Genomic DNA, 14,823 nt, shown 5'->3' with positions numbered 1-14,823 from the left:
GGTGGAATGTGGCAAGGGGGTCTGTTGACAGTTGCCCTTGATATTCCCTGATTTGAAACCTTGTGACAAATGCATGTCATTAAAAAACAGCCTTGCTTTGATATGAGATATTAAGTGTTGCTTTTGATAAAACTCTTTTTCATTAAAAAAAAATATATATATATATATATATATATATATTGCTTATAAACAATTAAACCCTTCTCTGTGGACACAGTTTATGATGTGTCATAGATCTGATGCAATGATCAAATTTAATTAAAGGGGATAACTGTGTTAAATACGTTTACAATTAAAAATATATATATTTTCATTTTTAAACCCTAAAGCAGTTACTATTGCTGTTTTGTCCCATGTCTCAATAATCAGTGGGATGTCAATTAAGTAGAGGCTTCATCACGCTGAATAAACAGGAAATAGTTTATCATTTATTGAATCGACAGCCTATTGGCTAATAATCAACATGTTTTACACAAACAATAGTTTTAGACTGAACTACTTTTAGAGTTTACACCGAGAAAAAAAAAATTGTTTTATAACATAAGTCACGGACCTCTTGCTAGGTGGGATTAAGTTTACTGCACTTCCCATTCATTCCTAAAGTTTGAAATTCAATTACGTCAAGGCTGTAATGTGATTGGTTAATCCAAGTTGACCGTTACGCTTTATCCAATAGTACGTTTTTGAACCGCCAAAATGACACCAGTGAGTAACGGTCACATTTCAAATCTGGAAACCCGCCAACTGCTTCATCCGCGGCCTTCGACTTTGTCAGGAGCAAGCGAGATTTCCCATGGTGCTTACTAACGGTTATTACGCTTAACGAATAATAATAAGTTGTTTTATGGTTGTTATATAGTTGTTATATATTATATATGTTTGAAGTAGAGTTATATAGAGTAGGTTACAGATGAAGTAACATTTAGCAACGAAAATGTTTTACCTCAGCTTTAGCTCTTCAGGTTGAAATTAAAGTTATTAAGTTTTTTTTTTTTTTTGTAACTCCTTTGCGGGTTTAGGGTTTTCATAAAATTGGAATCATCTTCCCGTCATGTGTTTTTCAGTCGTGTCACTGTCCTTTCAGGGAGGAAAATGATGTACAGTACTCAAAACTGCGTCCCAATAAGTGACCTAAACGTGAACATCACCCACTCGGTGAGAATTTAAGGGGACAAATATTTTGAATACTGGTCTAGTGTCTTCATTTTAATGAATAATTACTGAATTGCTTAATATATGATTAATATCTGTTTATTCAGCGTAGTTTTGTAATGACAAATTACTTAACAAAACTGGCCTTGTAATAGAACTCCTGTGAGGTATATATTTTCAGTTAAGGTTAAAAAAAATAATGCTTTTTAATTTTCCAGAAGGTGGTTGGAGTGATAATTGGAAAAACTGATTCAAGAGGATTTCCAGACCGGAAAAGTTGGTTACAATTACATAGATGTTCTGTTTCCATTATGTTTTTTTCTTTCTTTCTTTCTTTATATATCCACCCTTTTCTTCACGTAAGAGTGGCCATTTGTAAATTTTATGGGTTTGGCTTCCAGTCTCATCCTCATCCAGCTATTTCTAGCTGTACAAAACAGCTGGTTTTGCTGTATTGCAAATTGTTGTGTCTTACCATATTATTTTATTGTATCATATTAATTATGAACACACTGGTTTGTAGTGCAAACAGTTTTACCATTTACTGCACATTGTTATTCTTAGTTCCGCGCTAAAGAAAAAGGTGGATAATATGTAGTCTTTCCTTTTTATTTTAGATGCTGGCGCTGAAAGGTTCACTTTCAGCTTTACCATCAAAGATTCACCAGAACATTTTATCAATGTGTCTGCATGGGGAAATGAGGTTTATGTCCAAGGACTGAGCAGTCGCTTTCAGATTGGTGATTGTGGTGAGATTTTAAATAGTAATCGTTCATTTAGATTCCGATTACTAAAAATACTATTAAAAATACTTCTAATATTAGCTGCTAATACACTGAGTTGACATTGTAAGCCAAAATTGCATCTTCTGTTTTAGTGGTAATTGAAAATCCCCTCGTTGTGACCAAAGACTATGAGAAAGAAGAAAGATTTTGCCCATCAACACCTGGGTAAAAATAAATAAAAGAATTAAATGGAAAATGCCTCTGCCATCATGCTTGTAAGTCATACAAATGCATATTTTATCTCAGTGCCTACAGGCTGTTGGTAACAGAGACTCACTCAAGCATTAGGATCTGCTCAGATTTAGAAACAGAGGCCAGGATTCTGCCGCTATTCCACATGCCAGTTAAGGACTCAAGGGACTTCTATTCATTGGGAGACATCACTGCAAATGGACAGAGTCTGGATGGACACATCATTAACATTCTAGCAGCTGTGCAATCGGTTAGATTCCAACAATATACTGCTAGCTCTCCTCACTGATGTCAGGAATACTAACACAACCTGACATTAGTGGCTGGTGGGCAAAAAATTCCTACCCTGCAAAAGTACAGATGTTGTGTCCTTTTCAATAATTGAGATTTTACCATTTAGATTGGAGAAGAGAAATTCTTCACAAAATCTGATGGACGCAATGGACAGAGACTAGAAATAAAGCTCTTTGATGACACTGGGACCTCATTTCCTTTTGTATGGTGAGTAAAATTAAATTCAGTATGATTTAAAAACAAAAACAAACCTCAACCTCAAACACTAAAAGAAGTGATTTCATTACTGCTGTAAATCATTTTTCATCCAGCTGGGATAAAGAGACTATTAGGCTGGTACAAACACTGACACCAAGAGAAACAGGTATAATAATGGTTATTTGTCTGTGTTCAATGTTCAACTTCTAATACGCGATGATTGATTGAAATTCATTGTGTTTATTTTCTCTCAGTGCTGTTCATTGCAGATGCTCGCATCACCTTTGACAGCTTTCGCAATTGTATGATAGCAACAGCAACCTCAAAGACAATCATTACCCTCAACCCTGGTAGCGATGTGATATGCTAGATTAAAGAATCTATTTAAATACTTATAATATTTTTATATTTTTCGTTAAAATAAATTCTTACATTCTTTTGAATTACATTTTAGATACAGCAGAAGCCAACCAGCTGTACACACATACAAGGGAGCTGCTAGAAGCAGGAGGACTAGATGACCAAGACATCCTATCAGGTGACGATGTGCAATGTAAGTCATGTGATGTATCTGGAGCGCTATATTAACAATACAGTATGTATAGTGTAGCCCATACAGTAACACACAGTAAAACAGGAACATTTTACAATAAGATCTCATTATTAACATTAGTTAATGCATTAAAGGAATAATTCACAAAAAAATCAAATCTACCCACTCTCAGGTCATCCAAGATGTAGAAGAGTTTGTTTCTTCATCAGAAGAGATGAGAAATGTTGTATAGTGAATGAGTGACAACAGAATGAGAGTCCAAACAGCTGATAAAAACATCAAAGTAATCCACAAGTAATCTTTTGAAGCAAAAAGCTGCATGTTTTAAGAAACAAATCTATAATTTTTAACTTTTAAATTTAACTTTTTACATTTTAACTTCAGATCATTGCTTATGGCTAAGATACAAGTCCTCTATCCATAATATTGCTTTCTCCAGTGAAAAAAAGTTGTCTGTATCAGAAGAGAAATGTGCAAAAATCAAATACTGTTTACATTCGAAAACAGTTTTAAACAAATATGACATGGCTGCTTACGGACAGTCCGCTATTAGCATATTTTTCCCCTTAGTTTTTACGCTGTCTGGCATTTTCTCTGTGCTCGAGCAACTGTAGCAACAACAATAACTTGTAAGCAATGCAGGTGTGTTGTAGTTGGATGTAAAGTGAACAAAAGAGTCTTGATTTTCTCAGTTTTTAATTTGATGCAGTTTTGTTTTTAATGGTTTTTAATAACGCACCAACGAATACAAAGAAAAAAGAAGAGAAGGGTGGGGTGAGCAATAGCTCATTATCATTTAAAGAGACATACAATAGTGGCTCGCTGTGAACAGAGCTGTGTTTGACAAGGTGAAAACCATTAAGGAATTCCAAAGTATGTTGCAGACATTTCATGAAAATCCTAAAGAATCATACCAACCTGTGGAAAATGGGCACCCGATGTCCCCTTTAACAGATGGAACCTAATTGTAAAATGTTACCAGTAAAACTGTATCCTTCTATTTATTTCTCAGTGGATTCCATCAGTGATGTTCTGACTGTGAAGCAGCTGAAAGCCAGAGGTCAAGAACATGCTGATGTCTTTCACTGCATAACATATGGATTCATCACAAATCTTGACCTAACTTCCTCCATCACCAAAGTCATACGCAAGAGATGGTAGGTGTGAAATGCTTTGGTGGTTTTGCGCAATGGCTCTCTGTTCACAAGCCTGTTTTAATAAATAATTTCTACACTAGTGCCAAATGCAAATTTCGGATCAATGAGGAAAGTCAGAGATGTTCCAATGATGCCTGTCCAAATCAAGGACAACTGCTCCAGGCTACTGAAGGCTTTGATCTGCTGGTGGACATCAGTGATCACACTGGGACCTTTCAGTCATGCAACCTGGCAGGCACAGTGGCTGAGAAAACCCTGGGCTGTAAAGTAAGCTAATACTTATAGTAATGCAATTAAGTCAAGACTGTGCATGTACATTTATCAGTTCACTAAATGCCCTTACTAGTTAACCCTAACTAGTTACTACTGTTCTGTCCCTATTTAAAGGATAGTTTACCCAAAGATGAAAATTCTGTCATTCATTACACACCCTCATGCTGTTCCAAACCCATAAGACCTTTGTTTATCTTCAAAACACAAATTAAGATATTTCTGTTGAAATCCGAGAGCTTTCTGACCCTCCATTGACAGCAAGAGTCCTACTACGTTTATGGCCCAGAAAGGTACTAAGATCATCAACAGAATAGTCCATGTAACATCAGTGGTTCAGCCGGAATTTTGCAAAACTGCAAGAACACGTTTTGTGTGCCAAAAAAACAAAAATAACGACATTATTCAACAATTCTTCAACCCGAGTTACCATCTTCCCCCATTATCGAGAATACCACAACGCTACCATTGATGTCACATTGACTATTTTGTCGATGTTCTTGGTACCGTTCTGGGCCATTAATGTGGTAGGACCCTTGTTGTCAATGGAGGGTCAGAAATCTCTCGGATTTTGTCAAAAATATCTTAATATGTATTCTGAAGATTAACAAAGGTCTTATTGGTTTGGAACGACATGAAGGTGAGTAATTAATGACAGAAATTTTATTTTTGGGTGAACTATCCTTTTAAAAACCTTTGTGCATTTATACCACAGCCCTTGATTAAATAAACATTTAAATGACCTGACTATCTCTTGTCCTGACTAATATATATCATGGAATTAATATGTCTGTATGACCTGTAAAGAGTAAATGTCAAATGTTTATGTTGACAGACAGAAGAGTTCTTGCGTCTCTCAGAGCCTCAAAGGACAACTCTGCAGTGGAAGTTTCTTTTGGAGAGATGCAAAATCTATCTGAAGGTTATTTGTGTTTGCCGTTTGCAACTTATTTTAAAAATGTAATATTTAAGGATGAAATTCACCTGCAATTTAAATTGTAGGTTTGTCCATCTGCTAGAAGCAGAAGTGGAATGAGGGGAAGCATTTTGTCATGTGCACTCGCTGACCCCGTTGAAGTGAAGCAAAGCCTTGCCTCCCTTATGGTTTGACGCTGTTTTGCAAAACTGCACCAAACAGCATGGTTCCTCAGTTAATAACAAAAAGTAGCCCTACTTGTTTATTAAATTCGCATTAGTTCTAATTATATTTATATTGATAACAAATAAAAGGGCCTTATTGTGTATTAAATTCACTTTGGTTCAAAAGCATAGGTTGTGGCTATATATTTTTGACATTTTGTTCAAATGTCCCATTTGATCTCATTGTGCTGTAATTGAATTAACTTGGTGAGTCTATGTATGCTTGTTTCAAACTGTTCCTTAAAATAAATAAAAACAATATTGAACACTGTGCTGCCTCGGAACCTTTTATTCAAGAATTGTTTCCGTGCGGACGGTTTTGGAAAGAGCATCGCTTAGGTTTGACATCTCTGTAAATAATGCTCATTTCGCTCTTGACATCATAGTTTTACATTTATCTAATCGGACTTCTAGTGCAGTCTTTGCCATCAGGTAAGAACGTTGATTTACAGCAAAATTATTTTCTCAAGCTTGTCCAATTTGATGAAAAAGCGATTTAGCACGCTAAAAATATTAATACCAAGCACCAAGATGTATTTTCTTGTCTTGTTCCTAACATACGTACATAAAATCCATTAAGGTACATTTATGAAGTTATCAACAGCAACAGCTAAAACGAGTCTGGAAATTCTCTTGTGAAGCTGTCTTCAGTGTGAAAGGTCTGCAGTGAGTTCATCATGAATGTGAATCAAGGCACCGTCGGCAGTGATCCGGTGATACTCGCCACCGCTGGATATGATCATACCGTCAGATTCTGGCAGGCTCACAGTGGCATCTGCACGAGAACCGTCCAGCACCAGGACTCGGTATCCTTCACGAGCAAGAGCTTTGGCTCGCAGATACAAAGACGTGACCTTTCCCATTGTGAAACTGAAGTGCTCCAGTTGTATTGAATCTACACTTGTAGTGTATTTCAAATCTTAAAACGTATTTTAAAAAAATTTAGTTGCAGATAATGTAGTATTACAGAAATAAAAAAGCAATTTAAGCACGCTTTTATGATTTTCATGTTTCTTAACACACTTTCAAAAAGTGCACTTAGTAATAATGCCAGATTAGAAGTTTATGTAATAATTATGTAATAATTTATTATTCTTTTGTCATGTTTTAAAGAAGTACACTTATTTTGATGTTATGACTAAGATACATGTAAAGTACTTACTCATAATTTTAACTAAACTTTAAATATAATGGAACTTCATAACTACAAACGTGTACTTACAAATATATTTCAATGCATGAGATAAAAGTTTTAGTGGAAATTTTTTGTTAATATATTTAGCCATACACTTAAACCATATTTCAAAGACAATACAATTATGAAATTACATTTAAAACGTACTTAAGGTCATAAAACACACTTAAGTTTAACTAATTACATTTATTTTACACTGCCATTCAAAAGTTTGGGATCAGTAAGATTTTTTAATGTTTTGAAAGAAGTCTTTTTTTGCTCATCAAGGCTGTATTTATTTGATTAAATATATTAATATACTTTAAAATAGAATTTATTCCTGTGATGCAAAGCTGAATTTTCATCAATTAGTCCAGTCTTCAGTGTCACATGACCCTTTAGAAATCATTCTAATATGATCATTTATTATCAATGTTGGAAACAGTTGTGCTGCTTAATATTTTCTTGTAGCCTGTCATACTGTTTTTTGAATTCTTTGATGAATAAAACATTAAAAAAAAACAGCATTTATTTATTTAAACAAAATAAGTTTGGGGTCAGTAATTTGTTTGTTTCTTTTTTAATACTTTATTCAGCAAGGATGTGTTAAACTGATAAAAAGTGATAGCAAAAACATATATTGTTAGAAAATTTTGAACAATTTCTGTCCTTTTTAACCTTTTATTCATGAAAAATGATCACAGTTTCCAAAAAAAATATTAAGCAGCACAACTGTTTCCAACACTGATAATAAATCAGCATATAAGAATGATTTCTCAACTTATTCTACTAAACCTAAACCTAACAGTATGCTCTGAGAGTTAGTAGACATGTAGTTGCAAATTAAGGAGAATTAGTTGACATGTAGTTGCAAAGTTACTTATAGTTAGTAGAATGTCTAAAGTGAACTATCAAAATAAAGTGTAACCGTATATTAAAATAAAAAACTTATTTTGAATTGCAACAATATTTCATAATATTACATTTTTCTGTATTTTTGATCAAATAAATGAAATCTTGATATGCATAAGAGACGTCTTTAAAAACAAAAAACATTAAAAAATCTTACTGATCTTTTCTGAAGCATAGTTCTTTTTCACAATTAACTGCAGCTACATCCTGTACAGTAGGATTAAAGAGTTTATTTAGGTGCAAAAAATACCTTAAATATCTTAACTCAAACACCAGCAGGTAAATTCCCTTGAAGTAACACCTGATAGGAGCATGATTGCTGCTGCTGGTAAGTTCAACATGTGCCTCATTATGTAAAAATCTATAAATTATGCAAACAGTATTTTCCTGTTTCGTTTCCACACTGTACATTTTACTTGTGTTTCAGGTTATCAACACATACGCATGTATGACTTAAACTCAAATAATCCAAACCCTGTGATCAATTACGACGGTGTCAGCAAGAATGTCACGTCTGTTGGTTTTCACGAGGATGGGCGGTGGATGTACACGGGTGGAGAAGACTGCATGGCTCGCATTTGGGACCTGAGGTAAAGAATGCAGTCTGCTTTATTTATGAAGCCTATTTAGAGATGCGTTTCATAAGTACTGTTTTCATTCAGGTCAAGGAACCTACAGTGCCAAAGAATATTTCAAGTCAATGCACCCATTAATTGTGTGTGTCTTCATCCCAATCAGGTCAGTTGGATAATATTTGATAATCTGCTGCTACTGCTCACAAGCAAACCAAACAAACAAGTACATTTTTTTCTGAATGTATTTGCTTTAGGCTGAATTAATCGTTGGGGACCAAAGTGGTGTTATCCATATCTGGGATCTGAAAACAGACCACAATGAACAGCTCATCCCAGAGCCAGATGTGTCCGTCAATTCAGTCCATATCGATCCCGATGCCAGTTATATGGCCGCAGTCAACAGCTCGGTCAGTAACCCATAACAGTTCTTACACTGCTAATGAGACTGTGCTAATGTGCACTGCATATATTCACACTGTATCAGAATCAAAATGGGTTCATTTGTTTTTGGCTGTAGGGCAACTGTTATGTGTGGAATCTGGCTGGAGGAATCGGTGATGAGGTGACACAACTGATACCCAAGACCAAGATCCCTGCCCACAAACGCTACTCATTACGCTGCAAGTTCAGCCCAGACTCCACGTAAGTGTTTTGCAAAATACTAAACTGGAAACAGTGAGAGATCAGTGAAAAATTAAAATAGTTGATTACAATTATTGTACACATCAGTATATCAGTTTTCCATCTCTTTGCTAGATTGCTGGCCACATGCTCTGCTGACCAGACCTGTAAAATCTGGAGAACCTCCAACTTCTCTCTAATGACAGAGTTGAGTATAAAGAGTAACAACCCAGGAGAGACGTCCCGAGGCTGGATGTGGGATTGTGCCTTCTCTGGAGATTCACAGTACATAGTTACAGGTGAACAAACACAACATACACAGTTCAAGTGTTTTATTAAAGGAGAACTTCCAGAACAAAAATGTACAGATAATTTACTTACCCCCTTGTCATCCAAGATTTTCATGTCATTCTTTCTTCAGTCATAAAGACATTATGTTTTTTGAGGAAAAAATTTCAGGGTTTCAGTGGATTTCTATGGTGCCTGTGAGTTTGAACTTCCAAAATGCAATTTACATGCAGCTTCAAAGGGCTCTAAACGATCCCAGCCAAGGAAGAAGGGTTTTATCTAGCGAAACAATCGGTTATTTTCTTAATAAATTGATGTTTTATATACTTTTTTTTTAATCTTAAATGCTTGTCTTGTCTAGCTCTGCGTGAACTAATACAGTTAGGGTATGTCGAAAAACTCCCTTCTCATTTTCTCCTCCAACTTTAAAATCACTGTTTTACCTCACTTTCATCACTGTTTTTCTTTTTTTTTTGTAAAGGGTGTTTGACCCTCCCTGCGTGTTCACTTTGTAAACACTGGGTCGGTACTTTTACAGCGATGTAGGGCGATTTTAAAGTTGGAGGAGAAAATGAGATGGGAGTTTTTCAATCTGCCCTAACTGTATTGACCCGTAATTCACAGAGTTCATGCAGAGCTAGACAAGATGAGCATTTGAGGTTAAAAAGTATATACATTGTCAATTTTTGTAGAAAATAACCAAATGTGTCGGAAGTGATCTTTTCCTTTAATACGAGAAGATACGTTACTTAACCATTGCAGAATCTTCGGTCCCACTTAATATAATTCACCCAAAAAAATAAAATTCTGTAATGATTTATTCTCTCAAGTTGTTCAATTTCTGTATATTTCTTTCTTCTGTTGACTACAAAAGAAGATATTTTGAAGAATGTTGGTAACCAAACAGCTGACGTTAGCCATTGGGGAAAAAAAATATTATGGAAGTCAATGGCTACTGTCAACTGTTTGGTTGCCAGCATTCTTCAAAATATCTTCTTTTGTGTTCAGCAGAAGAAAGAAACTGATACAGCTTTGGAAAAAGTAAAGGGTGAGTAAATGATTACAGAATTTTTATTTTTGAGTAAACATTCCCTTTAACTATTCTGTACTTACATCAAAAAATAATTAATGATCGGTACAGTGTACTTATTGTGTTCATGGTATACTGCAGAAAACTTTTGATGTTTTTCTTTGCTTTTGGACCAGAGCAACCTTTTCATAGTTCCTAGCACTACTGGCAGAAGTACCCGCTTTTTGGTGTGTTTGTATCGCAGGAACTAGGAACGTAATTAGTTCTAGGAACTCTGTTTGGGGGAACTTAATTAACTCCTACTTCAAAGTAGGGGCTAAAACAGTTCTATAGGAACTACCAGTGATGTAAGTGTGTGCTGACTGGCCAAATGCATATGAAATACAGATTACCCAGCATTTTCAAAAAGCCATGTAAAAATATTTACTCCACAAACATGGAAAACAGCGATAACAGCAGTTATCTGTTGTCTGCAGTGTTGTGTTCTTTCTCAGCCTTGATGATATGTAATGCTGCTCACTGTCATAAGAGATTTGGCCAGATTTGCATGCTCTTTCAATCACATAAATTGTGCATTTACATTCCATCTCCATTATCATGAAACCTACAACATAAAAACAGCTCAGATCATGGCGTTCTCCATTCACCAGTTGTTAACGTTTGTAAATGCCATACATAAAGACGTCGCTGTCGGCTGCTTCAGAGTTCCTGCTGCCAGAAGATGGCCTGAGGGTGAAAGTGGTTCTCTAGGAACCACTCTGCCAGCTAGTTCCTAGAACTGAGTTCTTAGGACTATGCGGTGCAAAAGCCCCATTAGAGGTAGGAGGCAAGTAACTTTTACAGTTCGGTTCCACATGTACATACTACTGCATGTATTTATTGCAGTAATTACAATAACTGGGTAATAACTAGATAGTAACCCTGAACCCACTTCTATTCCTAGAGTGTTCTTTTTTTCCCCCTGGAACAGATGAACGTACATATGGAACGGTTTATGTGATGTTGGTTTTGTAGGTGTCACTGCAGTTCTAACTTGAAATGTCCATTGAGTGGCGCTATAAAACTAATGCTCTGTGATGTTTTAAAATAACGTACTATCTGCACTACACCTAAACCTACCCCATAATATGAACAAAAGTGAATGTGACAAAAACCCAATCGCAAGCACGCCGTTTTAGATCTCATATTTTTCAGCTCTCTCTTCAGGAGTTTGTCACAGCATTTGTACTCAAAGATTCTAATTCCATGCCGTCTGAGCTACCGAGGAAGCTTGTTATGGACGGAAAGTGAAACATATGTAGCTGTAATTTTAACTGTGTCTGAAAACATCACAATTGCTTGCTGTTTTACTGCCACTAGTGTTCTTTTCTGTTGGAAATTGCAGTGATATATAGTTACAGATATTTCTAAAGATATTAATTACAAATATAAAATATTAAATATAAAAAATATTAAAATAAGTAATATAAAACATCTTTGTACACAATTAGTGCATTGTGTCAAATGATTAATTTAAATGTACGTACATAATACTAGTAAAAAACTGTGTAAAATTGGATCTTTTAGATATTAAGTATATTAAGTAGATATTAAGATTTTTGAGAAAAATAGTTTTTTTTTAAAAAAATAAGGTTTTTTTTGTAAACTTAGTACAGCCCTGAAGAAATTGAATAACAGGTTTTTGAGTATGTTCCACAAGATAAAGTAATACTTTATAAAACCTTTATATTAACCGTTTATACATGCTTGTAAGAATCAAGGGGATGTACATTTTTAAAATACATGAAAATTACTTCATCAAGACAGTACTAAAATAAAATAAAAAAAATATGTATATTAAAGTATTTTTCAAACACTCATACATCCCTATATACAAGCTGTACTACCACTGAACATCACTGTGGGAACCAGGCATGTCTGACTGTACTCCTCCTCTAGCAACACCATAACATTTTGTTTGCTTTTGGATTCAAAATGATTGACTAGACCAGAGTATGGATTTCCAGAAGTCTATATTTTGTAAATATGGGCCTTGAAAGAGATTAAATGAGATTATTGTGCTTTGGCTACAGTAGGTAATTCTAGTGGTGACAACAACCATGCATGTCACTTCTACAGGCTGCATCTTACTTTGTGAGATAAAGTGTCACTCATAGCTTTTGTCATCTCTGAGACACTTGCATGGTATTTCTCCTGTTCTTTTTCTAGCAAAAATTCACTCATCACTAAATGAAAACTTAAAGTAAAGACCTGATTATTTCAGGAGCCAATCACAATTCTTTTTGAATGTCGGTGTTACTTTTGCTGTATTTTTTACACTTAAATCAATTATTTGGTATTCCTTTTGTACCATTGTCCTCTTTTATGCTAAGAAATAAGTCACCTGGTAGTTCTCTCCCAATATACTTACCTGGCAAAAATAATCTTAAACCTACACTATTTTTTTTTATAACTTTCAGGAGAGTGTACTCATTTTTGCAACACAACATTTTATCACTTTGATAAGAAAATCATATTTTCCTGAATCATTTTGACATTCTGGTTTTGGTAATTGATCAAGCAGGCTTGTAGGAACATTATATCTTCAAACCCTAACATGTCTTCTGAGCAAAGAGTAATTGCTGAATTTGTTAAGTTTTAGATGGGGTCTATTTATTTGTGCTGTGCACATACATACATACATACAGGTGCATCTCAAAAAATTGGAATATCGTGAAAAAGTTCATTTTTTGTTTGTAACATTTCAAAAACTGAAACTTTAATATATTTTAGAGTCATTACATGTAAAATAAAACATTTCTAAAGTTTTTTTGTTTTGTTTTGTTTTAATTTTGATGATTAGAGCTTACAGCTCATGAAAGTCAAAAATCCAGTATCTCAAAATATTAGAATATTTCCTAATATCAATCATGGAAGCATAAAGTGCTCCAAAAATCCCGGCTGCAATGACATAAAACACAGTGGACCAACACCAGCAGATGTCACGGCACCCCAAATCATTACTGACTTCAGAAACTTCACACTGGACTTTAAGCAGCTTGGATTCTGTGCCTCTCCATTCTTCCTCCAGACTCTGGGAACATGGTTTCAACATGAAATGCAAAATTTACTTTTATCTGAAAAGAGGACTTTGGACCACTGGGCAACAGACCAGTTCTTTTTCTCCTTAGCCCGGGTAAGATGCTTGTGACATTTTTCTGTTTCAGAAGTGGCATGGAAGTCCTTTTCCTGAAGATGTCTGAGCGTGGTGACTCTTGATGCCTTGACTCCAGCTTTATTCCACTCCTTGTGAAGCTCTCCCAAGTGTTTGAATTGGCTTTGCTTGACAGTTTTCTCAAGCTTGTGGTCATTCCTGTTGCTTGTGCACCTTTTCCTACCCAATTTCTTCCTTCCATTCAACTTTGCATTTAATATGCTTTGATACAGCACTCTGTAAACAGCCACCCCTTTCAGGATTGACCTTCTGTGACTTACTCTCTTTGTGGAGGGTCAATGATTGTCTTCTGGACCATTGCCATGTCAGCAGTCTTCCCCATTATTGTGGTTTCAAAGAACAAGAGATACCTGTAGGGATGGACATTTAATAAAACTCAAATGTAAATATTCTAATATTTGGAGAAACGGGATTTTTGACTTCCATGAGCTGTAAGCTCTAATCATCAAAATTTAAACAAAAAACTTTCCATGTAATTAATTTAGAATATATGAAAGTTTTATATATATTTATATATATATATATATATATACACACACACAGTGCTTGAAGTGGGCTGGTACTGACTGGTACCGGCACTTCTGTATTTTAGCGTTTTGCGTACTGGCACTTTTTTGTGCGTACCGGCACTTCTGACATGTTGCCAGTACTCAGTGTCAAAGCGTCAGCGTGCTAATTGGGGCGTGAAGTACCAGCACTTTTTTTCCACTTCAAGCACTGCACACACACACACATACTGTATATATACAGTACATATTGCAGATTCTTCATTCATATGTTGCTCTCAGTAAAATGTGAATTCCTGTTTAAATGTTTATTTCTGTATTTTTCAACTGTTTTTCAGCGTCCTCAGATAACCTTGCACGTCTGTGGTGCGTGGAGACCGGAGAGATCAAACGGGAGTACAGCGGCCATCAGAAAGCTGTGGTTTGTTTGGCCTTCAATGACAGTGTACTTGGATAGTATGCAGAAGAAGCTCATTCTGCGGTGACAGCCATGGCTGTCATGACACCTGACATCTGCATCTCATAACCATCCTCATGGTATTCAATGGACCACAAACGTGTAAAAATCAAAGTTTTTGTTGCATTAATGAAACCCATTAATGGTTACGATGATGACTAATCAAAAAACTGTTTAAATCTTGTATCCTTTTCATAGCAAAATCAGATGCATGTTAGGATACATGTACCCAGTTTTTGTATGCACCCACAAGTTTTGTTAATAAACATTATGGTAACTTATTATATTAAGCTTTTGATTATTAT

General features: G+C 35.3%; 2 protein-coding genes across 6 annotated transcripts; both read left to right on the top strand.

Moving 5' to 3' along the window:
• Positions 1-709: 709 nt before the first annotated feature.
• Positions 710-5,952, top strand: meiob (meiosis specific with OB-fold). Of its 4 annotated transcripts, none has more exons than XM_051124733.1 (14): positions 710-796; positions 1,085-1,155; positions 1,371-1,428; positions 1,770-1,901; positions 2,030-2,102; positions 2,184-2,379; positions 2,530-2,630; positions 2,735-2,787; positions 2,876-2,971; positions 3,076-3,174; positions 4,187-4,331; positions 4,412-4,598; positions 5,437-5,523; positions 5,604-5,952. In XM_051124733.1, the coding sequence occupies exons 2-14, from the start codon at positions 1,093-1,095 to the stop codon at positions 5,709-5,711; spliced, it is 1,398 nt and encodes a 465-aa protein (XP_050980690.1). In that variant the 5' UTR covers positions 710-796; positions 1,085-1,092; the 3' UTR covers positions 5,712-5,952. The 4 variants fall into 4 exon arrangements, with proteins under 4 accessions (XP_050980690.1, XP_050980688.1, XP_050980691.1 ...); XM_051124731.1 differs by having other exon boundaries at positions 752-809; XM_051124734.1 differs by having other exon boundaries at positions 788-809; positions 2,876-2,923.
• Positions 5,953-6,053: 101 nt separating this feature from the next.
• Positions 6,054-14,802, top strand: mlst8 (MTOR associated protein, LST8 homolog (S. cerevisiae)). Of its 2 annotated transcripts, none has more exons than XM_051125125.1 (9): positions 6,054-6,173; positions 6,383-6,547; positions 8,104-8,155; positions 8,255-8,417; positions 8,490-8,565; positions 8,657-8,809; positions 8,920-9,044; positions 9,159-9,322; positions 14,400-14,802. In XM_051125125.1, exons 2-9 carry the CDS (start codon positions 6,419-6,421, stop codon positions 14,516-14,518), a joined length of 981 nt encoding a protein of 326 aa, XP_050981082.1. In that variant the 5' UTR covers positions 6,054-6,173; positions 6,383-6,418; the 3' UTR covers positions 14,519-14,802. The 2 variants fall into 2 exon arrangements, with proteins under 2 accessions (XP_050981082.1, XP_050981081.1); XM_051125124.1 differs by having other exon boundaries at positions 6,060-6,173; positions 6,322-6,547.
• The last annotated feature ends 21 nt before the right edge of the window (positions 14,803-14,823 follow it).

Source organism: Labeo rohita, chromosome 12 (assembly GCF_022985175.1).
Source record: "Labeo rohita strain BAU-BD-2019 chromosome 12, IGBB_LRoh.1.0, whole genome shotgun sequence".
Taxonomy (NCBI): domain Eukaryota; kingdom Metazoa; phylum Chordata; class Actinopteri; order Cypriniformes; family Cyprinidae; genus Labeo; species Labeo rohita.
The sequence above is the reverse complement of the archived record's forward strand: the minus strand, read 5'-3'. Positions and strand labels throughout refer to the sequence as shown.

Bases quoted from the DNA above. Each gene is read 5' to 3' on its own strand.
- meiob (XM_051124731.1), top strand. The intron at 2,631-2,734 runs GTGAGTAAAATT...TTTTTCATCCAG, and splicing joins ACCTCATTTCCTTTTGTATG to CTGGGATAAAGAGACTATTA. The intron at 4,599-5,436 runs GTAAGCTAATAC...TTATGTTGACAG, and splicing joins AGAAAACCCTGGGCTGTAAA to ACAGAAGAGTTCTTGCGTCT.
- mlst8 (XM_051125125.1), top strand. From the start codon at position 6,419: ATGAATGTGAATCAAGGCACCGTCGGCAGTGATCCGGTGATACTCGCC. The intron at 8,156-8,254 runs GTAAGTTCAACA...CTTGTGTTTCAG, and splicing joins GAGCATGATTGCTGCTGCTG to GTTATCAACACATACGCATG. The intron at 8,418-8,489 runs GTAAAGAATGCA...GTTTTCATTCAG, and splicing joins GCTCGCATTTGGGACCTGAG to GTCAAGGAACCTACAGTGCC.